At 59.1% G+C, this 27816-nt stretch overlaps 3 protein-coding genes across 16 annotated transcripts; 1 reads left to right on the top strand and 2 right to left on the bottom strand.

The window, feature by feature from the left end:
- Positions 1–144: 144 nt before the first annotated feature.
- Positions 145–21005, top strand: KMT2B (lysine methyltransferase 2B). 4 transcript variants are annotated; one of them, XM_009194181.2, is made up of 37 exons: positions 145–522; positions 1609–1681; positions 1990–3947; positions 4463–4603; positions 4706–4856; positions 5134–5413; positions 5586–5641; positions 5871–6146; positions 6771–6865; positions 7123–7221; positions 7354–7467; positions 7586–7732; positions 7830–7925; positions 8347–8464; positions 9244–9357; positions 9526–9710; positions 9796–9885; positions 9973–10077; positions 10190–10263; positions 10865–10980; positions 11076–11167; positions 11249–11386; positions 12059–12217; positions 12449–12569; positions 12645–12723; positions 12814–12974; positions 14015–14242; positions 14322–15615; positions 15704–15793; positions 15870–15979; positions 18771–18908; positions 18993–19067; positions 19167–19344; positions 19763–19870; positions 19986–20069; positions 20189–20318; positions 20409–21005. In XM_009194181.2, the coding sequence occupies exons 1-37, from the start codon at positions 160–162 to the stop codon at positions 20682–20684; spliced, it is 8112 nt and encodes a 2703-aa protein (XP_009192445.2). In that variant the 5' UTR covers positions 145–159; the 3' UTR covers positions 20685–21005. The 4 variants fall into 4 exon arrangements, with proteins under 4 accessions (XP_009192445.2, XP_003915410.2, XP_009192443.2 ...); XM_003915361.3 differs by having other exon boundaries at positions 1924–3947; positions 4490–4603; XM_009194179.2 differs by having other exon boundaries at positions 1924–3947.
- Positions 20929–25155, bottom strand: IGFLR1 (IGF like family receptor 1). Of its 5 annotated transcripts, none has more exons than XM_031659623.1 (5): positions 24694–24896; positions 23141–23345; positions 22501–22685; positions 21835–22210; positions 20929–21751 (listed from the first exon to the last, which is right to left on the bottom strand). In XM_031659623.1, exons 2-5 carry the CDS (start codon positions 23295–23297, stop codon positions 21426–21428), a joined length of 1044 nt encoding a protein of 347 aa, XP_031515483.1. In that variant the 5' UTR covers positions 23298–23345; positions 24694–24896; the 3' UTR covers positions 20929–21425. The 5 variants fall into 5 exon arrangements, with proteins under 5 accessions (XP_031515483.1, XP_031515480.1, XP_031515482.1 ...); XM_031659620.1 differs by having other exon boundaries at positions 24817–24876; XM_031659621.1 differs by having other exon boundaries at positions 21365–21751; positions 24823–24909.
- Positions 24958–27816, bottom strand: U2AF1L4 (U2 small nuclear RNA auxiliary factor 1 like 4). Of its 7 annotated transcripts, none has more exons than XM_031659627.1 (8): positions 27718–27816; positions 27495–27582; positions 27027–27093; positions 26894–26943; positions 26726–26824; positions 26408–26541; positions 26212–26307; positions 24958–25046 (listed from the first exon to the last, which is right to left on the bottom strand). In XM_031659627.1, the coding sequence occupies exons 1-8, from the start codon at positions 27759–27761 to the stop codon at positions 25025–25027; spliced, it is 600 nt and encodes a 199-aa protein (XP_031515487.1). In that variant the 5' UTR covers positions 27762–27816; the 3' UTR covers positions 24958–25024. The 7 variants fall into 7 exon arrangements, with proteins under 7 accessions (XP_031515487.1, XP_031515489.1, XP_031515491.1 ...); XM_031659629.1 differs by having other exon boundaries at positions 26420–26541; XM_031659626.1 differs by lacking the exon at positions 24958–25046 and having other exon boundaries at positions 26080–26307; positions 26420–26541.

The raw sequence follows: 27816 nt of genomic DNA, 5'->3' as shown, positions 1-27816 counted from the left end.
TGGCCGGCCCGGCCCCCGGCCTCCGGCGGCCCCGCGGCGGCGCTGGTTGTTGTCGTGCGCCGGGGCCGCCCCGCCCCGCCCCCGCTTTCTCCCCTCCCCCCGGTTCTGCGCACGGGCCGCCCCTCCCCCCGCCTCCCCGGCCCCTCTCACGGTGCCAAGATGGCGGCGGCGGCGGGCGGCGGCAGTTGCCCCGGGCCTGGCTCCGCGCGGGGCCGCTTCCCGGGCCGGCCGCGGGGCGCCGGCGGGGGCGGGGGCCGCGGCGGACGGGGCAACGGGGCCGAAAGAGTGCGGGTAGCTCTGCGGCGCGGCGGTGGCGCGACGGGGCCGGGCGGAGCCGAGCCCGGGGAGGACACGGCCCTGCTCCGTTTGCTGGGGCTCCGCCGGGGCCTGCGCCGGCTCCGCCGCCTGTGGGCCGGCCCGCGGGTCCAGCGGGGCCGGGGCCGGGGTCGGGGCCGGGGCTGGGGTCCGAGTCGGGGCTGCGTGGCGGAGGAGGAGAGCAGTGACGGCGAATCCGACGAGGAGGTGAGGCGGTCGGAGGCGTCCCCGGCGCCGGGTGGGGCGGAGGCCGGGGCTTCCAGGGGTCTGGGTTGCCCCGGGGGTGGCGTGGGCAGGCCGGGTCCTCAGGGTTCCTTCGGAGAGACGGGGCACGGAGGGAGGGAGGCTGCATGCAGCTTCCGGGGGAAAGGGCCTCTGGAAGTGGGTAGAGGAGCCCAGGCTGCAGCCGGGCACTCGCGCCCGATGTCGGTCCCGCTGAAGTGTCCTGGGCCGATCCTTTTCGGCAGCTGGCAGAGCTAGGGCGGTGGAGGTTTGGGCGAGGAGGCAGTGGGGACTGCATGCCCAGCCAGTCGTGGTTGACAGCGGCAGCGTGGCCTTGGCAGACAGGTTGGAGCTGTCTGGGCTCTTACCTGTGGGCCGCCCTGCCGGGCCTCGCAACCTTCTGGTTTCTCCAGGGCCCCAGTTCCTCTTGGCATCTCAGGTGGAATGGTGGAGGGTTTCCTCTTAGGGCTCGGGCTGAACAGGAGTGGGATGAAGGCCGGGACTGGGCACCCTGGCAGGTCAGAGCTCAGCTCAGGATTTCTCCCCCAGCCTTTCAGAACAGGCAGGAAGGTGTGGGTTGCTACCCTGGACGCTTAATAACCACCTGAGGGCTTGCAGTGGAGCCTGTACGAAAGCCATCTGATGCCCTCCCTGCCCCTCCACTTGCGGGCCCCTGTTCCCAACTTAATTCAGAAAGAAATTGTGACCCGAGAGGGTGTCAGTGGAGGTCCCACTTTGGTCTCAGTTGGACTCTGAGGGAATCTGAGTATGGGGCCTGCTGCCTTCCCTGAGGAGACCCTGTCGTCGTCTCTCCTGAGCCAGTGAACCATGGCTTTGGTTGTGCTGCTGTGGTCCAGCACTGGGGATCGGGGTTCAGGATACCTGGCGCCTCCATCCCTAGGGAAAGACCCTCTCTTGCACTCCCTGTGACCTTTGAGTCTTTTTTGTTCTTTTTAAATAGGCAGGGGTATGTTAAGTGGGAACTGGGGATATTCCTCGATGCCTCAGGTGGAACGAGGGCTTTGGCACTGACTGCTGTTTCTCCCCTCCACCCCTGGTCCCCTAAATCAGGAGTTTCAGGGTTTTCATTCAGATGAAGATGTGGCCCCCAGTTCCCTGCGCTCTGCGCTCCGATCCCAGCGAGGTGAGTGACGGGGGAACTCCACCTCTGTAGCGTCACAGGAATTTATCCTCGCCCTTCGTGTCAGCTCTTCCCTGTTCAACTAGTCTCTGTCAGTTGCCGAGTGTGTTCTGTGTTCAGAGTCCAAGCTAGTCTGGGCAGCGGGGGAAACACACAAGCAAGACTTAGTCCCTGCCCTCCTGGAGCGCTTTCCTCTGTCTGCAGGGCCGGCTTGATCCATCTCCCCACACCTATTCTCCTTTTAGGTCGAGCGCCCCGAGGTCGGGGTCGCAAGCATAAGACGACCCCCCTTCCTCCTCCTCGCCTAGCAGATGTGGCTCCTACCCCCTCAAAGACCCCTGCCCGGAAACGGGGTGAGGAAGGCACAGAACGGATGGTGCAGGCACTGACTGAACTTCTCCGGCGGGCCCAGGCACCCCCAGCACCCCGGAGCCGGGCGTGTGAGCCCTCTACCCCCCGGCGGTCTCGGGGACGGCCCCCAGGACGGCCAGCAGGCCCCTGCAGGAGGAAGCAGCAAGCAGTAGTGGTGGCAGAAGCAGCTGTGACAATCCCCAAACCTGAGCCCCCACCTCCTGTGGTTCCAGTGAAACACCAAACTGGCAGCTGGAAGTGTAAGGAGGGACCCGGCCCAGGACCTGGGACCCCCAAGCGTGGAGGACAGTCAAGCCGTGGAGGCCGTGGAGGCAGGGGCCGAGGCCGAGGTGGTGGGCTCCCTTTTGTGATCAAGTTTGTTTCAAGGGCCAAAAGAGTAAAGATGGGACAATTGTCCTTGGGACTCGAATCAGGTCAGGGTCAAGGTCAACATGAGGAAACTTGGCAGGACGCCCCCCAAAGAAGAGTTGGATCTGGACAGGGAGGGAGCCCTTGCTGGAAAAAGCAGGAACAGAAGCTGGATGATGAGAGAGAAGAGAAGAAAGAAGAAGAAGAAAAAGACAAGGAGGAGGGAGAAGAGAAGGAAGAAAGAGCTGTAGCTGAGGAGACGATGCCAGCCGTGGAAAAGGAAGAGACAAAGCTGCCACCACCGCCTCTGACTCCTCCAGCCCCTTCACCTCCTCCACCCCTCCCACCCCCTTCAACATCTCCTCCACCCCCACTCTGCCCTCCACCACCACCCCCAGTGTCCCCACCACCTCTACCATCCCCTCCACCGCCTCCTGCCCAAGAGGAGCAGGAAGAGTCACCTCCTCCTGTGGTCCCAGCTACGTGCTCCAGGAAGAGGGGCCGGCCTCCCCTGACTCCCAGCCAGCGGGCGGAGCGGGAAGCTGCTCGGGCAGGGCCAGAGGGTACCTCTCCTCCCACTCCAACCCCCAGCACCACCACGGGAGGCCCTCCGGAAGACAGTCCCACCGTGGCCCCCAAAAGCACCACCTTCCTGAAGAATATCCGGCAGTTTATTATGCCTGTGGTGAGTGCCCGCTCCTCCCGTGTCATCAAGACACCCCGGCGATTTATGGATGAAGACCCCCCCAGGCCCCCAAAGGTGGAGGTCTCACCTGTCCTGCGACCTCCCATCACCACCTCCCCACTTGTTCCCCAGGAATCAGCACCAGTCCCCTCTCCACCACGTGCCCCAACTCCTCCATCTACCCCAGTCCCACTCCCTGAGAAGAGACGGTCCATCCTAAGGGAACCCACATTTCGCTGGACCTCACTGACCCGGGAGCTGCCCCCTCCTCCCCCAGCCCCTCCACCTCCCCCGGCCCCCTCCCCACCCCCTGCTCCAGCCACCTCCTCCCGGAGGCCCCTACTCCTTCGGGCCCCTCAGTTTACCCCAAGCGAAGCCCACCTGAAGATCTACGAATCGGTGCTTACTCCTCCTCCTCTTGGGGCTCCTGAAGCCCCTGAGCCAGAGCCTCCTCCTGCCGATGACTCTCCAGCTGAGCCTGAGCCTCGGGCAGTGGGCCGCACCAACCACCTCAGCCTGCCTCGATTCGCCCCTGTGGTCGCCACTCCTGTTAAGGCCGAGGTGTCCCCTCATGGGGCTCCAGCTCTGAGCAACGGGCCACAGACACAGGCTCAGCTACTGCAGCCCCTGCAGGCCTTGCAAACCCAGCTCCTGCCCCAGGCACTACCGCCACCACAGCCACAGCTGCAGCCACCGCCGTCACCACAGCAGATGCCTCCCCTGGAAAAAGCCCGGATTGCGGGCCTGGGTTCCTTGCCGCTGTCTGGGGTAGAGGAGAAGATGTTCAGCCTCCTCAAGAGAGCCAAAGTGCAGCTATTCAAGATCGACCAGCAGCAGCAGCAGAAGGTGGCAGCTTCCATGCCGGTGAGCACAGTACCTAGGCCCAGCGGCACACCCAGCCATCCAGTCTCCATTCTCTGCAGTCCCTTAACCTCCCGCCTCCCTGGACACTTTCCAGCATTGCAGGGAACCCTCAGAATCTGACTTTCTGTGATCCCCCACCATCCTTTGTTCCTCCCCAGCCCCGGCCCTTCCCCGTGCTAGTTCCCTGTCCCTGTCTTTCTTTTTTTTGGGATGGAGTGTCTCTTTGTTGCCCAGGCTGGAGTGCAGTGGCATGATCTTGGCTCGCTGTAGCCTTCGCTTCTGGGTTCAAGAGATTCTCCTGCCTCAGCCTCCCGAGTAATTGGGACTACAGGTGCCCGCCACCACACCTGGCTAATTTTTGTATGTTGAGTGGAGACAGGGTTTCACCACTTTGGCCAGGCTGGTCTCGAACTCCTGACCTCATGATCTGCCCGCCTCGGCCTCCCAAAGTGCTGGGATTACAAGCATCAGCCACCACACCCAGCCCCCTGTCCTTATCTCTTTTCACTGTCCAGCCCCTGACCCTGTTTATTCCCTGCCAGCCAAGCCCTGGGGGGCCGATGGAGGAGGTGGCCGGGGCTCTCAAGCAGGTCTCCGACAGAGGCCCTGTCCGGCCCGAAGATGAGTCGGTGGAAGCTAAGAGAGAGCGGCCCTCGGTATGCATCGGGAGGAGGGCCCTGAAGAAGACTGGCGGGAGGAGTGGGACTGTGGGAGCGCAAGCAGCAGCTGCCCACCCACACTGCGATTTCTCCCCCCAGGGTCCTGAGTCACCTGTGCAAGGTCCCCGCATCAAACACGTCTGCCGTCATGCTGCTGTGGCTCTGGGTCAGGCCCGGGCCATGGTGCCCGAAGATGTCCCTCGCCTCAGTGCGCTCCCTCTCCGGGATCGGCAGGACCTCGCCACAGAGGGTGGGTGGGGAGACTGGACAGCCATGTCAGGTTTGGGGATGACCCCACACTTGGGTGACATGCACCAAGAGCCTAGGAGAGAGGGAGCCAAGTCAGGTGCTTGGGGATTAGGTGGCAAGCGGGCTTGAGTACTAGGTCCTAGAGCAACTTCGTTTGGGGGCACCAGGAACCTGGTGCTGTGAGAAAGCCAGAGCCAGATTGTCGGAAAGCAGGGAAGTGAGGTATAAGGCCTGGTGGCTTTGTGGCTCCATCCCCTCCTCCCTGCCTGCTACAATAGATACATCATCGGCGTCTGAGACTGAGAGTGTCCCGTCACGGTCCCGGCGGGGAAAGGTGGAGACGGCAGGCCCTGGGGGAGACTCAGAGCCCGCAGGGTCTGGAGGGACCCTGGCCCACACACCCCGGCGCTCACTGCCCTCCCATCACGGCAAGAAGATGCGAATGGCTCGATGTGGACACTGTCGGGGCTGCCTACGTGTGCAGGACTGTGGGTCCTGTGTCAACTGCCTAGACAAGCCCAAGTTTGGGGGCCCCAACACCAAGAAGCAGTGCTGTGTGTGAGTAGCTGGGGCGTGGCCTCGCTCCCGTGGGTGTCGGTCCTGTAGGCGTCCTGCCTCGCTCCTCTTCTGCCTGGCCAGAGCAGTGGGGTTGGCATTCTTGTGGAGAGCTTCCTCTCTTCCCCCAGACCACCAGTCCCCTACCCTGGTGACGTGCTGCTCCCCTCCCCAGATACCGGAAGTGTGACAAAATAGAGGCTCGGAAGATGGAACGACTGGCTAAAAAAGGTGACGAGCTTTAAGGAGCATTTCTTCTCAAAACCGTGTTAGAGTTTGTGCTGTGGAGGGAGCTGTGTTTGTTTGCTCTCCTTCCTTGCAGCTCACCCTCTCTGTCTTCTCCGTTGTGTGCTTTCATAGCTCCCGCGTTCATTCCCTGCCCTGCTTCTTTCTGGCTTCTCTCCCAGTGTCCCGTGTCCCTGGCTGAGCTCAAATCCTACTAAGTCCCCTGTTCCCGCAGGCCGGACGATAGTGAAGACGCTGTTGCCCTGGGATTCCGATGAATCTCCTGAGGCCTCCCCTGGTCCTCCAGGCCCACGCCGGGGGGCGGGAGCTGGGGGGCCCCGGGAGGAGGTGGTGGCCCCCCCAGGGCCCGAGGAGCAGGACTCCCTCCTGCAGCGCAAGTCAGCCCGGCGCTGCGTCAAACAGCGACCCTCCTATGATATCTTCGAGGATTCGGATGACTCGGAGCCCGGGGGCCCCCCTGCTCCTCGGCGTCGGACCCCCCGAGAAAATGGTGCGAACTGCTTAATGCTTTCTCTGTTGATCCTTTATTTAGTTTTGTGTCTTTTGTGTAGGAGGGACAAGGCACTCAGACCCAGGGCTCTGTCAGTCTGATAGAGAAGGTGGCTGAGGGCAGGGGAGGGGGCAGTTTTTAGGTGGATGTACAGAACTGGCCTATGAGCTGCTCAGTGAGCCTAATGAGTGAGACTTAAGGGTCATCCTAGGCCTGGTGCAGTGGCTCATACTTGTAATCCCAGTACTTTTGGGAGGCCGAAGTGGGAGGATCACTTGAGCCCAGGAGTTCAAGACCAGGGCAACACAGTAGGACCCCATCTCTATAAAAGCAAAAGTTAGTTGTATGTGGTGGCACGCATCTGTGGTCTCAGCTACTCAGGAGGCTGAGGCAGGAGGATCGTCTGAGCCTGGGAGTTCAAGGCTGCGGTGGGCTATGGGTCACGCCACTGCATTCCAGTCTGGGCAACAGAGCGAGACCCTGCCTCAAAAAAACAAGAAAGAGTCGTCCTGGCGGGTCTTGGTTAGTTAAAGAAGGCCCTGGGAATCCAGGTAACATTTGGGGTTGTAGAAGAAGAGGGGCGTGGAAGGGGAGGGACCTCACTGCTCATTGTGTCCTGACTAGAGCTGCCACTGCCAGAACCTGAGGAGCAGAGCCGGCCCCGCAAACCCACCCTGCAGCCTGTGTTGCAGCTCAAGGCCCGAAGGCGCCTGGACAAGGTCAGCACGGCCCGCTCCGAGAGCCCCTTCCCTCCAGGAGCTACCTGGCAAGTCAGAGTGACAGACACACCTGAGTGTCGTGGTGTGTCCACACGAGAGGACAGGCCCTGAGGGATGAGGCGGGCCTTGCCTGTCTGGAGAGCAGAGGGGTCTGGATCAGGGTCTGGGTCCAGTAGGCTGGGGGAAGGGTGGTGAGGAGAGGAGTCTGCATCTCGGCCAGGCTGGCAGCTCTGAACTCCCCCACCTTCCCTCCCCAGGATGCTTTGGCCCCTGGCCCCTTTGCTTCTTTTCCCAATGGCTGGACTGGAAAGCAGAAGTCTCCTGATGGTGTGCACCGCGTCCGTGTGGATTTTAAGGTATGGCATTGAGTGGGGTGAGTGACAGAGCCTTTGGTTGGAAGAACCTTGATGACTGTGTCATTGAAAAGTCAGGTGGGTCTGCCTTGTATGCCTGGCTGCCCTCTGATCCTGCGTCCTCTCTTCCCCCAGGAGGATTGTGATTTAGAGAACGTGTGGCTGATGGGGGGCCTGAGTGTGCTCACCTCTGTGCCAGGGGGCCCCCCGATGGTGTGCTTGCTGTGTGCCAGCAAAGGACTCCACGAGGTTAGATCTCCACCTTTCTTCACAGACCCCCAGATCTCTGTCGGTCCTCACAGCCTGATTCCTTGGGCCCTCTGGCCTCATGCTATGCCCATCATTCACTCCCTGACCCTGTCCCCAGCTGGTGTTCTGCCAAGTCTGCTGTGACCCTTTCCACCCGTTCTGCCTGGAGGAGGCCGAGCGGCCCCTGCCTCAGCATCACGACACCTGGTGCTGCCGTCGCTGCAAGTTCTGCCACGTCTGTGGACGCAAAGGTCGCGGATCCAAGGTTTGGGCCCAGGGGCCAGCTGGGGTGCGTGGAGGCCTGAAGGTGAGGGCATCGCTGTGCCAGCAGGTTTCGCCATCTCTGTCTCCACATTCAACAGCACCTCCTGGAGTGCGAGCGCTGCCGCCATGCTTACCACCCGGCCTGTCTGGGGCCCAGCTATCCAACCCGGGCCACGCGCAAACGGCGCCACTGGGTGAGAGATGATGTTCACCCCTTAGCTTTGTGTCTAATAAATATCACCACCACCCCCAAACTTGCTCTAGGCTGAGGCTCTCAGGAAGAGCAGGGGTTGGGGATCCTCTTAAGATTTTGATTAGTAACATTTTCTCTTTAAAAATTTCACATAGGTCACATTTATATTCAGAATTTGTGTGGAGTGGTTTTAGGAGCTTATGAATCTCACGTTCCATGGGCTCAGAATCCCCTGCTCTAGCCTGATGTCCACTCCTGCCCTCCTCCTGTTCCTCCTCAGTGTCTGTCCTGTGTGTCTTCTCCTCTTACCTATCCCTCCTTGCCTGCTTCCTGCATATCCCCAACTCCTCCTCTCCCGTCTCCCGCTCATGTAGCTCCAGCCCAGTGTCTGGCTTTCCCCTAACATCGCCCTGCTCCCCCAGATCTGTTCAGCCTGTGTGCGCTGTAAGAGCTGTGGGGCAACTCCAGGCAAGAACTGGGACGTCGAGTGGTCTGGAGATTACAGCCTCTGCCCCAGGTGCACCCAGCTATATGAGAAAGGTGGGGACCGGGCAGGGGAACTGGACACTGGGGGCCACAGGGGAATGGCCAGGCTCCTCTACAGGCTTTAGCACAGACCCTCTTTTCTCATGGCTTTCCACCTTCTAGCTATGGGACTATCGCTTCAACTCAGGGAACTCTTCCACAGGAGTCCATCCAGTATGTAAAACAGGGACACATAGCCCCTCTGAGGGTGGTGGGAGTGGAAGGCCTGGGACCCCACTATCTTGGTGTCTGAGGTACTTCCTGGAACCTCACGTCTCCACTGAGCAGTTTGGAAGCCTTATTCAGGCAGTACATCTGCAAGGCCCTGTGTTCTGCAGAGTCTGAAAAGAGGTCTCATCCTAAGGCCGAGCACAGTGGCTTGGAAGGCCAAGGCAGGTGGATCACCTGAGGTCAGGAGTTCGAGATCAGCCTGGCCAATGTGGTGAAACCCCATCTGTACTAAAAATACAAAAATTAGCCAGGCATGATGGTGGTTACCTGTAATCTCAGCTACTCGGGAGGCTGAGGCAGGAGAATTTCTTGAACCTGGGAGGCGGAGGTTGCAGTGAGCCGAGATCTCGCCACTGCACTCCAGCCTGGGTGACAGAGCAAGACTCTGTCTCAAAAAAAACAAAAAACAAAAAAAAACTCATCCTCAAGCAGCTTTTAGGGACTGGTAGGGACTCAAAGCAGAGGCATAACAGAGACAGCTAAGGTACAGCTAATCCCTGAGCAGAGATGCTCAGGGCTGAGTGGGAACCCCAGCACCTCTGACTCCTTCTCTTTTCCTCCAGGAAACTACTGTCCGATCTGCACACGCTGCTATGAAGACAACGACTACGAGAGCAAGATGATGCAGTGCGCACAGTGTGATCACTGGGTACATGCCAAGTGCGAGGGGCTCTCAGGTGAGTCAGTGGAGCACCTGGGCTGCAGCCTCAACCCTGTGGGGGCCCCTACCCCCACCACAGGCCCCAAGAGGACAGGTGGGCTAAGGATCCTTGCTGGCCTAGAGGCTGCTGGGAGCCCTCACATCCTCTGAAACCACTTTTCCCTTTCCCACTCGGCTGTCCTAGATGAAGACTACGAGATCCTTTCAGGACTGCCAGACTCGGTGCTCTACACCTGCGGACCGTGTGCTGGGGCAGCACAGCCCCGCTGGCGAGAGGCCCTGAGCGGGGCCCTCCAGGGGGGCCTGCGCCAGGTGCTCCAGGGCCTGCTGAGCTCCAAGGTGGCGGGCCCACTGCTGCTCTGCACCCAGGTCTGGAGGGCCCTGGAGGGCCCTGGAGGCAGGATGGGGTGGGGCCAGGCCCACCCCCAGCCCTGCTAACTTCCCCGCTTTGCAGTGTGGGCCGGATGGGAAGCAGCTGCACCCAGGACCCTGCGGCCTGCAAGCTGTGAGTCAGCGCTTCGAGGATGGCCACTACAAGTCTGTGGTGAGTGGGACACCAGAAGGAGCAGATGGGTGCCAGGAGGCTGGGGTTGCGCAGAGGTGACTCAGTCTCTGACAAACCCCCTTACAGCACAGCTTTATGGAGGACATGGTGGGCATCCTCATGCGGCACTCAGAGGAGGGAGAGACCCCAGAGCGCCGGGCCGGAGGCCAGATGAAGGGGCTCCTGCTGAAGGTGAGCTCTTCCAGGGACGCCTGTGGGGTGGGGGAGTGGGCCCTTCAGACCCTGCCCCTGCCAGCTCTCCTGGGGAAGCCGGCTCTTCTCATCCTGTTAACCCACTCTCCAGCTGCTAGAATCTGCGTTCGGCTGGTTCGACGCCCACGACCCCAAGTACTGGCGACGGAGTACCCGGCTGCCAAAGTGAGCAAGGCGGGGTAGCAGGAGGGAAGCCGGGGAGTTAGGGCAAGGCCAGGGCATGCAGGGGCCACGCTGGGCTAAGAAGAGATGAGCAGAGGTAGGGTCTGGAGCGGAGCTGGAGAGGAGGGTGGTGGAACCCGGGTGAGATTCCCTGGTGTTGCTAGACTAGCAAAGCTTTGTTTCTGCTTTGTGCAGGGCATTGCTGGGGACAAAGCAGTGAGTGAGTCAAATTGGACTCTGCTTAAAGAGCTCACTGTAGGGCCGGGCAGGCACTGAAGACCCAGATGGTCAGGGCAGTGATGGAGAATACCAGGGGGCAGTGGGGACCCAGAGGTGGTACCTTCTGGAGCCGAGGTGTCAGGGAAGCCTTCCTGAAAGAGATGACATTGGAGCAGAGCTGGGGAGAAAGTATTCCAGGCGTGAGGAGCAGCATTCCACATGTCCAAGGTGCCACAAGAGGGCCTGGCTTATTTGGTGAACTGAGAGAAGTTCCACGTGGAGAGGGAGCAGTGGGTGTCATGGCAAGTTGAGGCTGGTTTGTGGATGGGCCCCCATTCAGCCGCTCTTGTTGGGTGCATCAGCTGCTAACCCTGTCTGTCCACAGCGGAGTCCTTCCCAACGCGGTGTTGCCCCCATCCCTGGATCATGTCTATGCGCAGTGGAGACAGCAGGAACCAGAGACCCCAGAATCAGGGCAGCCTCCAGGGGATCCCTCAGCAGGTACTGGGAAGTGGGGGTCCAGAAGCCAGGGCCCTGTGTTGGTGGCCTGGCTCCAGGTCCTGATTCTTAGACCTCCCTTCACGTTTCCTCTCTAGCATTCCAGGGCAAGGATCCGGCTGCCTTCTCACACCTGGAGGACCCCCGTCAGTGTGCACTCTGTCTCAAATACGGGGATGCAGACTCCAAGGTGAGGGCTGCTCTGTGACACACCAGGTTGTGGGGCCTGGTCCCTGGCGCCCCACATCATGCTACTCCTCTTCTGCCCCAGGAGGCGGGGCGGCTCCTGTACATCGGGCAGAATGAGTGGACACACGTCAACTGTGCTATCTGGTCGGCAGAAGTCTTCGAGGAGAACGACGGTTCCCTCAAGAATGTGCATGCTGCTGTGGCCCGAGGGAGGCAGATGGTGAGGGCGCGGGCCCAGAGAGGTGGGCAGCCCTCTGGCTCTTGGGGAGGCCTCCTCTGGTGCAGACAGCTGTTACTTCACATTCCCTACCTGGCATCCTTTCACTGCCAGGCTGAGGTCTCGGTTGCCCTGGGATGTTGGTGCTGATGGCAGCTTTTTCTTATGTGGGCCCTCTGGCCATAATCTGGGCCTGAAGCCTGGGAGTCTAAAAGTGAGAAGAGTGCCCATTGATTGAACCTGGGCTGCATGCTTTCCATGCTGGGTGGCGTTGAGCTCTCACTACATCCCCGTGAGGTTAGAATTCCGCCACTCCTCAGAGTGGTGCCTGGGCCAGGTACAGAGAGACCTCAAGTGCTCTTGGACAATGGGGTGGTAGAGATTCCCACTGCAGGGGTATCTGTGAGGATGAGAATAACACAACCTCTACCTGAAAACAGTGTGACAAAGATGGTCAGTGCCATCAGCAAGCATTAGCTGTTGTCATTCTCGCTTCAAAGAACCAGAGAGAGTTTGGTGTGCACCTGGGCGTGGATGCAGCTGGGGAGAGGCTGCGCCTGGGGAGAGCCTGTGCCGTGCCAGGCTAGACAGGGACCCGTGCAGACTCAGTGGCAGTGGTGCCTGGCGCCTGTCCCCAGCCCTGGCTTCTCCCCTGAGCCGCCCTCCCCTACGCAGCGCTGCGAGCTCTGCCTGAAGCCTGGTGCCACGGTGGGCTGCTGCCTGTCCTCCTGCCTCAGCAACTTCCACTTCATGTGTGCCCGGGCCAGCTACTGCATCTTCCAGGACGACAAGAAAGTCTTCTGTCAGAAACACACTGATCTCCTAGATGGCAAGGTGGGCCAGAACTGTGGGGCACACAGCTCCTTCCCCACCTATCTTCCTGTTCACTTAGGGACTCCCGTGGCCCCCAGGCCTGGCCTTATTGCCTCTCAGTGTCTCCTGATCTGTTTTCCCAGAGGCCTTTAGGCCAAGCCCCTGACTACTCAGACTTCACCTATCAAGTTATCCCTGGTGTCCACCTCCCCTACCAATTCAGCCACCTCAATTTGCCACCCCCTCTTCCAGGAAATCGTGAACCCCGATGGTTTTGATGTTCTCCGCCGAGTCTATGTGGACTTCGAGGGCATCAACTTCAAGCGGAAGTTCTTGACAGGGCTTGAACCTGACGCCATCAATGTGCTCATTGGTAAGCTGCCTATTCTCTGCCCTGTCCTCCTGCCCTGGCCTGCCTGCCTTTCCTGACCTCCACTTTGCACCACAGGCTCCATCCGCATTGACTCCCTGGGTACTCTGTCTGATCTCTCGGACTGCGAGGGACGGCTCTTCCCCATTGGCTACCAGTGAGCGGTCGGGGTGATCCGTGGGGCCAGGGGACTCCATAGCTGGATGCCATTGCCCAAGCATCCTAACCATCTTGTCCCACATGCCAGGTGCTCCCGTCTGTACTGGAGCACGGTGGATGCTCGGAGGCGCTGCTGGTATCGGTGCCGAATTCTGGAGTATCGGCCGTGGGGGCCTCGGGAAGAGCCAGCTCACCTGGAGGCTGCAGAGGAGAACCAGACCATTGTGCACAGCCCCGCCCCTTCCTCAGGTGTGGCATTGGCTCTGTCTTCTTCCTGAATGCCGCTCTCCCTAAACAAACCTACAGATCTCTGTTCCCCGCTCCCTTTTGTAAACTCTAGGAGGTTTGCTCTTGCTTCAGTTGCTGTAACGTAACGGCAGCTTGCTTACTGCCGTGCCTTGCGTGCCAGGGGCTGTGCCCGGCTTTTCATGGGAAGTGAGGTGGGGAGAGCGGCACGCTGTCTGCTGGAGTCGGGTGCTGGCTCTTGGGCGACTGCAGGGAGCAGAGCGCTTATAGCTCCCTAACTTGGGGCTCTGTGCTCATGTAATGCTCCCCAGTGTTGCCATACTACACCTCAAAGGGGACAGTGGCTAAACACAGTAACATGGTGGGGGAGGTGGAATTGGACCTGGATCTGCTCAGCTCCCAAACCAGCCCCCTTCCAGCCATGCTGGCGGTGGGATGTAGCTGAGAGCTGGATGGCACAGGGCAAAGAATGGGCTTGGAAATGGGGAAGAGTTTGTTGTGGGCAGAGCAGGAGGCGGAAGAGATTTGGATGGTAGAAAGGGCTTAATTCCAGTTTGGAGCATGACAAGAAGTGGACAGAGGAGGAGGGTACACCCATCCCGTCTGGAAACGAGGGCGTGTTGGGTGGAGGACGGAATCAGTTTGCAGAGGTTGGGTGGAGCCAGGTAATGGAGAACCTCCGGGCCGGGGTGGGCGGGGGCCTCTGATGTGGCGGGGATGCACCAGGCAGGTAACAAAGGGGTAGGACTGGCCATGCTGGAGAGAGGGCATATCTCCATGGCATGCAAAGCCTGCAGCAGAGAGGAGATGGCAAGGAACGAGTGGGGAGAGGCCCTGAAGGGTCCCTGGCCCAGGTGCGTGCGGGTTTTGTGGACTCCACGTTGGGCTTGGCCTGGGTGATCGCTGGAAACTGGGGCCTGTTGTGACTGGGTCAGGGTCGGGGACTTGGGAGGTACAGTGGCTCAGGAGGAGGGCAGGAGGGCATGTGGGCAGGCTTTGGCCCAGAGCCCCTACCACCCCAATGCCGTTTCTCGCCTCTTCAGAGCCCCCAGGTGGTGAGGACCCCCCACTGGACACAGATGTCCTTGTCCCTGGAGCTCCTGAGCGCCACTCTCCCATTCAGAACCTGGACCCCCCACTGCGGCCAGATTCAGGCAGCGCCCCTCCTCCAGCCCCCCGTTCCTTCTCGGGGGCTCGAATCAAAGTGCCCAACTACTCGCCGTCCCGGAGGCCCTTGGGGGGTGTCTCCTTTGGCCCCCTGCCCTCCCCTGGTGAGCACTGGGCATGTGGGGGTTGGGGTTGGAGCTGGGGAGGTGGGAGCTGCTGGTAACACCGACCCTCCCCCCACAGGAAGTCCATCTTCGCTGACCCACCACATCCCCACAGTGGGAGACCCGGACTTCCCAGCTCCCCCCAGACGCTCCCGTCGTCCCAGCCCTTTGGCCCCCCGGCCGCCTCCATCACGGCGGGCCTCCCCTCCTCTCAAAACCTCCCCTCAGCTCAGGGTGCCCCCTCCTACCTCAGTCGTCACAGCCCTCACACCTACCTCAGGGGAGCTGGCTCCCCCTGGCCCGGCCCCATCTCCACCACCCCCTGAAGACCTGGGCCCAGACTTCGAGGACATGGAGGTGGTGTCAGGACTGAGTGCTGCTGACCTGGACTTCGCGGCCAGCCTGCTGGGGACTGAGCCCTTCCAGGAAGAGATTGTAGCCGCTGGGGCCATGGGGAGCAGCCACGGGGGCCCAGGGGACAGCTCCGAGGAGGAAGCCAGCCCCACCTCCCGCTACATCCACTTCCCTGTGACTGTGGTGTCCGCCCCTGGCCTGGCCCCCAGCGCCCCCCCTGGAGCCCCCCGCATTGAACAGCTGGACGGCGTGGACGACGGCACTGACAGCGAGGCCGAGGCGGTGCAGCAGCCTCGGGGCCAGGGCACTCCTCCTTCAGGGCCAGGAGTAGGCCGGGCAGGGGTCCTCGGGGCTGCAGGGGACAGGGCCCGGCCTCCTGAGGACCTGCCATCAGAAATTGTGGATTTTGTGTTGAAGAACCTAGGGGGGCCTGGGGAGGGAGGTGCTGGCCCTAGAGAGGAGTCGCTCCCTCCGGCGCCTCCCCTGGCTAATGGCAGCCAGCCCCCCCAGGGTCTGCCTGCCAGTCCAGCTGACCCCACCCGCACATTTGCCTGGCTCCCAGGGGCCCCGGGGGTCCGGGTGTTAAGCCTTGGCCCTGCCCCTGAGCCCCCCAAACCTGCCACATCCAAAATCATCCTTGTCAACAAGCTGGGGCAAGTATTTGTGAAGATGGCTGGGGAGGGTGAACCTGTCCCACCCCCAGTGAAGCAGCCACCGTTGCCCCCCACCATTTCCCCAACAGCTCCCACCTCCTGGACTCTGCCCCCAGGCCCCCTCCTCGGCGTGCTGCCCGTGGTCGGGGTGGTCCGCCCTGCCCCGCCCCCACCGCCCCCTCCCCTGACGCTGGTGCTGAGCAGTGGGCCAGCCAGCCCGCCCCGTCAGGCCATCCGCGTCAAGAGGGTGTCCACTTTCTCTGGCCGGTCCCCGCCAGCACCTCCCCCATACAAAGCCCCGCGACTGGATGAAGATGGAGAGGCCTCGGAGGACATCCCCCAGGTTCTGGGGCTTGGCAGTGGCGGGTGAGTGTGGGTGCTGAGACTGGCAGAGCAGGCAAGGGGGCGGATGGGTGGGAGATACGGCTCATCCTTCTCGGGCTCGCCCTCCCAGGTTTAGCCGTGTGAGGATGAAAACCCCCACAGTGCGCGGGGTCCTTGACCTGGATCGGCCTGGGGAGCCCGCTGGGGAAGAAAGTCCTGGGTGAGTGACCAGGCCTCTCTCCCTGGAGGGTCTGGGACCTCTGTCCTTCCCCTTCCTGACAGGTCTCTTCTCGCAGGCTCCTCCAGGAACGGTCCCCTTTGCTGCCACTTCCGGAAGGTGGTCCTCCCCAAGTCACCGATGGTCCCCCAGACCTGCTGCTTGAGTCCCAGTGGCACCACTATTCAGGTAGGGACCGGCCTTGCCCTCTCTCTCGCTCCTTGCCTGTGCTTGGCTCAGCTGGGTGACTCACAGATGCAGAATCAGTCTGCTTTGAAAACCACTATCTACTCCTGGGGGCCAAGCCTGAGCCTCAGTGCTGGAGTTAGAGATGACCTTGGGGAGTCTCTGGCCTTGTGGGAGAAACGGACATGGACATGATATTTCAGCTCTGTGGGATCCTCTTAAAGGTCTTTGTCCAGCATGCCCAAGAGCCCAGGGGAGGGCCTCAGAGCCTAGCCTGCCAAGGGCTGAGAGTTAGCTTCGTAGAGTAGCCAAAGGTGAAGTTCTAGGATCATCCAGAGAGAATGCAACCCACCTAGCACCCAGATGATGGTTAGGGACAGTGGGAAGATCAGAAGACTGGTGTCCCAGAGGCCTGGGGAAAGGAGTCATCACATCTCAGCTGCCACAGAGACTGCCAGGCCTGTGGAGTCTAGGGTTGGTGTCCAGTGAGAGCAGGTGGCACAGGGTGGGATGTTGTGTCAGAGTCCAGAATTGAGACCATGGTTGAGGAAGGCAAAACAGCCCAGGCACCTGGCCAGAGTTCAGCTAAGGATGGTGAGTGGGAGGTGGGCCAGTAGCGTGGAGGTGCTTGGTGTGAGGGCCGAGACAGCGGAGGCATGGATGGCGGGGAAGGGCAGGCTGGGATGGAAAAGCCAGTGGGAAGAGGCCTGGTGGCCGGTTTTGAACTGGTGACCTCTGAGGTAAAGGAGAGGAGGGGAAGCAGGTGTTTATGCAGAAACTGTAATAGGTAGAGGTGGAGACCCCTGGAGAAGGCGTGGCTGGTAGACTGCTTGAAGCTGGGGGTAGTTTTCTGTTGGTCCTTTAGGGCAGTGGTGGGGGGAATGGCTGCGGCCAGGTAAGCTGGTGGTCAAGCAGCCTGAGGCTGGGATTTTGTGGTGGCCCAATCCTGTCCAGATGTTTGGATTTTCTCGTGACACAGAGCTCAGTTGCTGAGCGGGAAGCAGAGTGATGTGGATTGAGACTGCTTAACTCAGAGGCTGCTTATGTCTCAAAGATGACATGAGAATATGGCAGTGGCCTTGGGAGGTCCCTGTCCTCAGGGACCAGACCACATTTTGGTGCAGGACACAGACACGTTAGCAAGGGCAGGTTAGAGTGGGCACTGAGAAAGCGAGCAGTGAGAGCACCTGCCAGAGTCCTGTGGTCAGTCCTGCCGTGTTCGGGAAACAGTGGAGGTGAGGGTTGGGGGACACGGGGAAGAAGTTGTCAGAGGTGGACTCTGGGGCACTGAGGCCTGGAAAGGACGGGAGTTACACGGCAGGAGTGTTGCTTTAGAGTCTCCCTTGGGGCGGGGGAGGTGGGGCAGGGTGGCCTGGAGAGGTGACATCGGGAGAGTGTGGCCATGTGGGTTTTGCCTCTCCTAAAGCCTGTTCCACTCAAGCTTTTGTGCCCCCAACTCCCAGTGGTCAGTCCCCAGCCCACATCTGCTTGAGCAGCAGCAGCGTTTTGTGCAGCGGATCCCTCCCGCCTTGAAGCATTGTCTTCCCTGGCTTCCAAGGCTGCTTCTGCTCTCACCTCTGGTCCTGCCTCCTTGCCCACGGCTGTCAGTCAAGATGTGTGCGGGGGCCCTGGCCTTGACTTCTCTGTATGCTCACTCCCAGGGTCTCCCTTCCAGCTTGGTGGCTGTACTGTCTGTGTTCTGATTGTCTCCACATTGCTCTCTCCAGCCTAGACCCTGTCCCTGAACTGTGGCCTCCTCCATCCCGTCCTGCTGCCTGCCCACCATCTCCACCAGCAGGTTGCAGGGGGAGGTTTCTAAGAGGCCTCTCAAAGTCAGCCTGTCCCAAACTGAGCCCTCCACCTGCACGCCAAACCCATTCTTCTTTCACCTTCGCTATCAGTCCATGGCAGTTTTATCCTTCCAGGTGTTCAGGCCCAGCGTTGTACTGACCCCCAACCCGCTGCTTCACATCCACATCTACTACGTCAGCATGTCCCATCTGCCCTGTTTAATCTGTTAACCCTCGAGAAATCCACTAAATAGCTCATAACATACAGTGTACTTGGCTCTGTGCATGTGAGCCTATATAATAATATATTTGTAGCTGGGCGCAGTGGCTCACGCCTATAATCCCAGCACTTTGGGAGGCCAAGGCAGGTAGATCACCTGAGGTCAGCCTGGCCAACATGGTGAAACCCCGTCTATACTAAAAATACAAAAATTAGCCAGGTGTGGTGGTGGGCGCCTGTAATCTTAGCTACTCAGGAGGCTGAGGCATGAGAATTGCTTGAATCTGAGAGGCAGAGGTTGCAGTGAGCGGAGATCGCGCCATTGCATTCTAGCCTGGGCGACAGAACGAGACTGTCTCAAAAAATGATAATTATATATTTGTAATAGTTACAGAAATTTGCTGCATCTAAAAAACGTGCAAAATATAATTCTCTGGTATTTTAAATTTTGTGTGAGAAACAGAATGATGACAGATAGATGGGATGTATGGGACACTGGGTTTAAGTGAGCCCTAGGCGTGTCCTGCCAAAAGGCCCCAAGCCTCCGTGGAACGCTCTTGTACCTGAGAAGTCCTGTAGAAGAGCCGCAGGCTCCTTAGGGGAAGAAATGTTCATTCTGCAGCGCACACTGGGTAATTGGAGCAGAAGGAGGGCCATTAGACCCTAGTATCTGTGTCTGCGCCTAGGGGTGGAGAGAGTGGTGTCTGCTGGGAGCACAGCAGGGCTCAGGGGCTTTTGAGTCCAGGAAAGGTGATCTTCACTCCAGCCTGCTTCTTGGGACCAGGTGAGGCTTCAAGCTCTGAGGAAGAGCCTCCATCCCCAGATGATAAAGAGAACCAGGCCCCGAAACGGACTGGCCCACATCTGCGCTTCGAGATCAGCAGTGAGGATGGGTTCAGCGTGGAGGCAGAGAGCTTGGAGGGTGAGTTTGGGGGGTGCAGTGGCAGGAGGGAGAGTGTCCATAAAACACCATCCTGACTCAGCCCTGGCTCTGCTGTCTCCCCAGGGGCGTGGAGAACTCTGATCGAGAAAGTGCAAGAGGCCCGAGGCCATGCCCGACTCAGACATCTCTCCTTTAGTGGTAAGGAGTGGGCCCCGCAGGGGGCTGGGGGCTGGATGTCTCCCTGAGGGCACCATGGGCCCTCCACATGACAGGTATGTCCTCAACATCTCCTCTCAGGAATGAGTGGGGCGAGACTCCTGGGCATCCACCACGATGCTGTCATCTTCCTGGCTGAGCAGCTTCCCGGAGCCCAGCGTTGCCAGCACTACAAGTTCCGTTACCACCAGCAGGGAGAGGGCCAGGAGGAGCCGCCCCTGAATCCCCATGGGGCTGCTCGGGCAGAGGTCTATCTCCGGTGAGAGGTCTAGGGTGTGATGCCTGGGTCAGGATGCTCCTATGAGAGCTCTTGAGGGTGGGAGTTAACTGTGTAGTTACATATTTATATACTGTATATATACTATATATTTATATATATATGTGGAGGTTGGAAACAGGCCTGGGGAGGAGACACTAGGTCACTTCAAGAGTTATTTCTAGAGTTGGCCATGCTCAGTGGCTCACGCCTGTAATCCCACCACTTTGGGAGGCTGAGGCAGCAGGATCACATGAGCCCAGGGTTCGAGACCAGCGTGGGCAACATGGCAAAACCGCATCTGTAAAATAAAAATTTAAAGAAGAGTTATTTCTAGAGCTGACATAAGAACGAACCCCACCCATTTCCGTTAGCCCTGTCTTCAATAGTATATTCCTCCTTCCCCTGCTCCCACCTGCAGGAAGTGCACCTTTGACATGTTCAACTTCCTGGCCTCCCAGCACCGGGTGCTCCCTGAGGGGGCCACCTGTGACGAGGAAGAGGATGAGGTGCAGCTCAGGTCAACCAGGTATGGAGTGTGAGCTGGGGGGCAGGTGGTGGTCTGGAAGGGTCTTAGAGAGTGAGCACGGGTGAGAGAGGTCTTTCTGAGCACCAGCCTGGGTGACCCTGCTGTCCCTCACCAGACGTGCCACCAGCCTGGAGCTGCCCATGGCCATGCGCTTTCGTCACCTTAAGAAGACGTCCAAAGAAGCTGTGGGTGTCTACAGGTGAGTGGGGTTGGGGGGGAGGATGCCCCTTGGGTGGACGGACAGGTGCACTGGGTAGGGGGTACCGCCTGGTTTCTGTCCCCCTGCCCCCTGAGTTCCCTGTTTGTCCTGCCCTGCAGATCAGCCATCCACGGGCGAGGCCTGTTCTGTAAGCGCAACATCGATGCAGGGGAGATGGTCATCGAGTACTCCGGCATCGTCATCCGCTCCGTGCTGACTGACAAGCGGGAGAAGTTCTACGATGGGAAGGTGGGCTCCCAGTGGCCGTGGGAAGACAGTGGGTGAAGCGAGCCTGTCCACAGGGACAGAGCACCTGATCTTCCCACCTCATCCCCGCAGGGCATTGGGTGCTATATGTTCCGCATGGATGACTTTGATGTAGTGGACGCCACGATGCACGGCAATGCCGCCCGCTTCATCAACCACTCTTGTGAGCCCAACTGCTTCTCTCGGGTCATCCATGTGGAGGGCCAGAAACACATTGTCATCTTCGCCCTGCGCCGCATCCTGCGTGGTGAGGAGCTCACCTACGACTACAAGTTCCCCATCGAGGATGCCAGCAACAAGCTGCCCTGCAACTGTGGCGCCAAGCGCTGCCGTCGGTTCCTTAACTGAGGCCGTGGTTGCCCACCACGACCCCTCACACCTCCTGCTGCCGTCGCTGCCATCTTGCCCCTAGCCTGGGGGCCCCCCAGCCCCTCCCAGAGCATCTCACCCCCATCCTCATGTTCAGGGTGGATGTGGGCATGCAGGCGACAAGGGCCCTGCCTCCACCCCTCCAGCCCACCCAGCAATCGCCCCCTTTCTGCCCTGGGGGCCCAGGATGTAGATATTGTACAAAAGTTTCTAAATCCCTTCTTTTCTATGCACTTTTTTATTTAAGAGGTGGGGTCCCAGGTGGGAACCCCCCCACAATAAAGTCTGTCAATGTTTGGAGAGGTGGTCTTCCCATTTGTAGGGTATGGGGGCAGGTAGGAACCCCACTTCTACACACCCACCCATCATAAGCCAAGGAAGTTCATCAGCCTCAACAGATAGGTGAGGCCATCATTGAGAATTAGAAGTCAGTCGTGGGGTCTGTTACGGCTTCAGAACAAGACAGAACACAGTGTCTGTAGCAGGGCTGTTGCCCAGAGGGGATTCTCGTGGCCCAGAGGCACCTGGGGTCAGCCCTCCCACATGTGGCCCTGTATGTATGTTAGAATAGGCCCTTCTAGGGCAAAGAGCAGTGAGGATAGCTGTTGGGTCTTTGCCTAATTAGGATTGTACTTCAAGAAGTACTTCAATGCTAATTGTATACTGGGCTTAGTAGTCAACAAAGTTCTTTATTGAATGTTAAGCCCAACAAACCCCAGATCAGCCAAGCTTGGACAGCACCCGCAATGCATCTGCCCGCCCTAGCTGGGCGAGGTGTGTGCCAAGCTGGCCCAGAGAGGCAGAGGGCTCCCTTGCCACCACCATCTCAATCAGAGCCCGCAGCGGCGAGCGACTCGGCCGCAGCGAATAGGCAAAGGTGGACCAGGCGGCAGGCAGCCCATATCTCGCGGCCAGGTGTCGAGTAGTGCCATGGGCCATGCCCCCACCTGGCCCAGGCTCAGGGTCCAGCAGTACAATCAGCTCTTCCAGCACCTCCAGCTCATCCAGGAGGCGAGACAGGGGCTGTGACCCCAGACCGGGCAGTTCTGGAAGAAAGGGGAAGGGTAAAGGGGAGGAAGGGTGGGCGTCCAGTCCACCTTCCCCGCCCCGGGGCTCCTCCAGGACTAACCCCTGCTCAGGAGTGGAAGTAGAGAGGCCTTCCATGTGTCCCCTGTCTCCAGGGCGCCTGGGGAGGACAGATGCGAGGAGGAAGGGGCGTGGGTGTTGGGGACTCCGCAGACCAAGCCAGGATAGGGATAGGGGTCGGCCTTCTCCTTGGGCCGGCAGAGGTGCCAGAGCAGAATGAATAGGAGGATCGCTATCACCGCCAAGGTCAGGAGCAGGACCAGCACCAACAGCGGGAGGAAAGTCGGCAAGGCCTGCTGAGGGATGGGCTCAGGGGTCCTCCAGGCAATGGAACTTGCTGGTGAGCTGCGCTCCTGGGAGCTAGGGCCGCCTGGGTTTCCAGTTGTGAGGGGGCAGGGCCTCTTGGCAGGGACCGGCCTCTGGGGATAAGGGGTTGGAGTAAAGCTGGAGGCCACACTCCACTCCTGCCCGCTCCCAAACCTTCCATCTTTATACCCTTTAACGGGGCCACATCCCATCTGATACGGTACCTGATAAGGTAGTTGGGCCCGCAAGGCCCAACTACCTTAACCTAGGAGCTCCCGACCCCTGCAGGCCAGTCACCTCCCGAAACCACGGCCCCACCCCTTACGTGGGGCTACGCCCGCTCCCTACATCTAGGCCCCCCAACTCCGGCACGCCCTTGCCCGGCCGGGAGTCCCATCCGCACCTCTCTGCAGCGCCTCAGGGTTCTGCCCCCGCCCGCGGCGGGAGTAGGGGTCACGGCTCCGCCGCCGCAGGGGCTACATAGCTCCGCACCGTCGGGGTTGCACTGCCCAGAAGAACACTCTCGGAACGGGAGCGTTACGAAATCGCCGTGGTCATTGAGCCCGCAGTTTTCCCGGAACTCATAGTCTAGCGGGAAAGCTGCTCTCCAGCGCTGCCGTCTAGCCCGCCCCTGCTCAGGCAACGCCCTCTCCCTTCGCCCTATCCCAGCGTGCCCAGCCCCTCCAGGGCGCTCCCAGCCTATCAGCGTGCGCTCCGCTCCTGTCACTTTTCTCCGGGCTCGCCTTTTCATTCCCCGCCTGCTCGGCTCCGAGCTCCGCCCACTCCCGATTTATCTACATAAAGCCCACCCTTTCCACCGGGCCCCTATCCCGCCACTCCAGCCATATCCCTTCGGTGTTGCCCTACGGTAGCCCGCACTATTTGCACAGGCTCTGCCTGCCATCCCTGTGTGATCTACATAAGGCCCACCGCTTAGACCCCTAAGCAAGACTCTCTGGCCCGTAGCCCACAGACCTCACCCCTTCCCCGCTCCCTATCACCTGCAAGCTCCGCCCAAGCAAGGCTGGGTCTCGGATTCTCACCCGGGCAGGGGGGCGGCCCGAAGCGCTGCAGGCAGCTGCTGCAGCACTTGTTGTCTGGGTTCCAGTATTCAAGGCGGCCGCAGTACTGGGAGGCTTCCGGCAGTGACGCCAGAGCCAGAAGCAGCAAGGCTGTCAGGAGGCATAGTCCAGGCCCCATCTCGGGGGCCGTGATAGCGGAACCTCCAAACTCAGCGCCTCTGCCACACTTTCCGGGGAAACCGGGCAGAAGAAAGGACGCGGTGATGTGGGGGAACAGAATTCCCACGCCTCTTCGGAAGCCGGGAATCTACCCTCGAGTCCCCATCCCCCAACTGAGCCGGTTATCAGAGAAGCCCACAAAGCCAAAAGGGGACTAAGAGAGAGCACTGCGGATCTAGATTGTAAGAATGCATATCCCACCTCTGCCATTTCCTCACCCACCCACCTTCCCTTTTCCATCCCTAAAATGAGACAATAATAGCACCTGTCTCATAGGGTTATTGTGGAGAATTAGAACCGTTATTAGAAGTAAAGCAGGGGCTGGGTGCGGTGGCTCATGCCTGTAATCCCAACACTTCAGGAGGCCAAGACAGGAGGACCACTTGAGCCCAGGAGTTCGAGAGATCAGCCTGGACAACAAAATGAAACCCCGTCTCTACAAAAAAAAAAAAAAAAAAAAAAGGCAAAGCACTTTGCCAAGCGCAGTGGCTCACATCTGTAGTCCCTGCTAGGTGGGAGGATTGCTTGAGCCACGAATTATAGACCAGCCTGGACAACACAGTAAGACCTCATCTCTAAAAACAAAACCAAAAAAACTGGCTGCCGGGCGCAGTGGCTCACGCCTGTAATCCCAACACTTTGGGAGGCCAAGGTGGGTGGATCACCTGAAGTCATTAGTTCAAAACCAGCCCGGCCTACATGGTGAAATGCTGTTTCTATTAAAAATACAAAATTAGCTGGGCATGATAGCGCATGCCTGTAAATCCCAGCTACTTGGGAGTCTGAGGCAGGAGAATTGCTTGAATCTGGGAGGTGGAGGCTGCAGTGAGCTGAAATTGTGCCATTGCACTCCAGCCTGGGCAACAAGAGTGAAACTTTTTTTTTTTTCTTTTTGAGACGGAGTCTTGCTCTGTCGCCCAGGCTGGAATGCAGTGGCCGGATCTCAGCTCACTGCAAGCTCCCCCTCCCGGGTTCACGCCATTCTCCTGCCTCAGCCTCCTGAGTAGCTGGAACTACAGGCGCCTGCTACCTCGCCTGGCTAGTTTTATGTATTTTTTAGTAGAGACGGGGTTTCACTATGTTAGTCAGGATGGTCTCGATCTCCTGACCTCGTGATCTGCCCGTCTCGGCCTCCCAAAGTGCTGGGATTACAGGCTTGAGCCACTGAGCCCGGCCAAGAGTGAAACTCTTTAAAAAAAACAAAACAAACAAGCTAAAGTGCTGGAAATAGCACCTCACATACAGTAAACTCAATGTTTAAGTGTAAGGCATTACTCCCATCTCAATTTGGCAGGGACGGAGGAGACAGCCCTGTACTGACTGAGACCACCTCCCAGCACCTCACCTCACCTCACCTTCCAATCCTCATCTCCTTGGGGCTAGGACTCCTCCCACCTGCCACAACCAGGTCTCTCCCCCTTGAATAAGCCTCAGATGGAGGTGCTAAGGTTTTCAGCACAAAGGTGTCCCCACCCTACCAGTACCGTTAGGGTCCTGGGTCCCAAGCTGCCCGTGCCAAGTTCCTCAGCTGAAGTTGTGGCTGGGACCCAGTCTTGTTTCCCCTTTTCGTCACATGTGTGGGTGGAGGGAAATGCCAAACCACAGCAAAAGCAAGTTGATACCGAAGCAAAACACGGAGTTTTATTAAGACAAGGGCGGTAGAAGAAAGTCTCCATGCTGAACAGATTACATTATGGAGCCCGGGAGCCTGGGAAAGATGGGCCAGGAGAGTGAAGGGGGCTTTGAGGACAGGTCCTGCCAGAAATATTTGTCCCTGTCTGGGGTGAAGGGTAAGAGGGTAAGGGGGCCAGGGCCTCAGAAGCGGCCATGCCGGTGATCAGGGGAATGCCGACGGTTCCCCTCTTGGGGACAGTGGCTAGCATGGAACCTTCGGGGTGACCCAGGAATAGTAGTGTTGAGAGTTAGGTTAGAATGCTGAGGAGTGGTGCAGAGATCCTGCAGGCCTGCCTCTCTGCTCTGGGATGAGGCAGGAGGGTGCTGAAATAACTAGAGTTCTAAGACATGGCCTCAGTGGCCAGCATCGGGGTACTCAGTGGCCAGTATCAGGCCAGGCTAGTCGTGGATTAGGGGTTCAGGCTGGTTTGGGGATTGGGACTTAGGTACTGGTCTCCAGATGGGGCTCAGAACTACTCTTAGAGTGTAAGAGTCTTGGGAATGACCAGGCGCGGTGGCTCACGCCTGTAATCCCCACACTTTGGGAGGCCAAGATGGGTGGATTACCTGAGGTCAGGAGTTCGAGACCAGCCTGGCCAACATGGTGAAACCCCGTCTCTACTAAAAATACAAAAATTAGCCAGGCGTGGTGGTGGGCACCTGTAATCCCAGCTACTTGGAAGGCTGAGAAAGGGGAATTGCTTGAACCTGGGAGGCAGAGGTTGCAGTGAGCCAAGACCGTGCCTTTGCACTCCAGCCTAGGGAAGAAGAGCAAAACTCCGCCTCAAAAAAAAAAAAAAAAGAGTCAGCCAGGAGTGGTGGCTCACACCTGTAATCCCAGCACTTTGGGAGAGTGAGGCAGGTGGATCACGAGGTTAGGAGTTCAGACCAGCCTGGCCAAGATGGTGAAACCCCGTCTCTACTAAAAATATAAAAATTAGACGGGCATGGTGGCAGGCACCTGTAATCCCAGCTACTTGGGAGGCTGAGGCAGAGAATTGCTTGAACCTGGGAGGCAGAGGTTGCAGTGAGCCAAGATCGTGCCACTGCACTCCAGGCCGGGCGACAGAGCGAGTCTCCATATCAAAAAAAAAAAAAAGAGTCTCGGGAACGTTGTTACTAGGGCTTAGGGTCAGGCTCATCTGAGGATATAGGGGCCTTAGGACATGAGGAGACATAGCAGGCTGGTCCTGAGGTACCTGTGCCTGGGTCCCCGCCCATAGAGCTGCCTCCGGAGGTTCTGGGAAATGGGCCGCAGATGCATGAAGTTGCAGAAGCCACCTCGGGTACATTCCCTGCATAGAGAGATGGAGGAGGCCATTGTCACTGACAGTCCCTACCACACATTCAAAGTCTGGGATTCCAAGTGCCCATCCCACCCTTGAACTACCATACCCCATCTCATACTGGCGACAGCATGACTCCCGAAAGTCAGTGACAGGAGACAGTTCAGCGTGCACAGCCTGCCCATTGAACCAGCGGTTATTGAGTTCAGCCACGGCCCGCTCTGCATCCTCTTCCCGCCGGAACTGCAGGAAACGTCAGTCGTCAGTCGGGGTCAGCAGGAGAACTCAGAGATCTTCAGGGTACTCATTAGCAGCTCTGGGGCTGGACTGGATTTAGTGATGAACTTCAAGCTGAGAGCCTTCAGTGGCCACCATCAAGCATTGAAATGCCTCCACCTCTGGGCCCTAAGTGGGGGACAGCAAGCACCTTGACATAGACGTTGCCCACGAGGTGGTCCCCAAGGTTGTCGCACACATTCATCTCTTCAATCTCCCCATACTTCTCCTGCAATTCTGTGAACATCTCCTGTGGAAGACGGAGAGGAACTCAGCTGAGCTCCCACAAGAAACCCAACCTACCCCTGCCAACCCTCACCTCGAAGAAGCTATCATAGTGCTCCTGCACCTCCACGTCGCTCACATGACCTGGGGGAGGGGGGGAGGGTGGAATCAGGGCGTAGCCTACTGGGGACTATTCACCTTGCCCCCAGGCCTGGTCCCTTACTCACAGTGTGATCCGTCTGCAGTTTGGGCTGTATTCTGTGGATTCCGGTACAGGTTGAGCAGCACTATGGTCTGCACAGAATTTAAAAGGGGCGGGGCCTGAGCTCAGAGGGCAGGGCTGCATGCAAAGAGAGTGAGGCATGAAGGTTGGGGGTGGAACCTTGCACCCCAGCCTAAGCATGGTGAGTGCATCGGCGATCCTTTTCCCCTAAGAAACCAGAAACGGGATGGAGGGGACTGACAAGGACGAACAGCCGCGGTGTGTAGGGTGTACGCAGCGGGGCGCGACCAAGTTCCTAGGAGACGGGCAGGAAGACTGGTGGGAGGAGCCTGCAGAAAGGTCCAATCAGAAAAAAAGCCGGGCGGTAGGGAGGGCCTCAGGAACTCGGAATAGGCGGGACATGGTGACTACGGCCCCAGAAGAGGAAGGGCCAAGGAGGCGTTAACTCCAGAAGCTCTGTGCCGGGTCTCACCTGGCTGAATGTCGGCTTGTTGTGAAGCCGGGAGCACCGGTCTCCGTGCCGGCAGGCCCTGATCTTAAAGTAAAAAGAGCAGTTAACCCTGGAAGAGGTGCAAAGACAGAGGTGAACCGAGGGCTGGGGAGGCGGGACACCCCAGAAACACCGCCCCACCACCCAGGACCCCAGTACCCCGGCCTCGACCCCCCGAGAGTCCACTCCCAGCGCCCGTTCTCACTTGTCCTTCTCAGTTCCGAATATCGAAGCTAAATATTCACCCATTTTTACCCAAGCCCTCCAGTTCTGGCATCACTTCCGTTGCTTAGGAGCGCTGGGA

Source organism: Papio anubis, chromosome 20 (genome assembly GCF_008728515.1).
Source record: "Papio anubis isolate 15944 chromosome 20, Panubis1.0, whole genome shotgun sequence".
Taxonomy (NCBI): Eukaryota; Metazoa; Chordata; class Mammalia; order Primates; family Cercopithecidae; genus Papio; species Papio anubis.
Note: the sequence above shows the minus strand (reverse complement) of the source record. Positions and strands in the feature narration are given on the sequence as shown.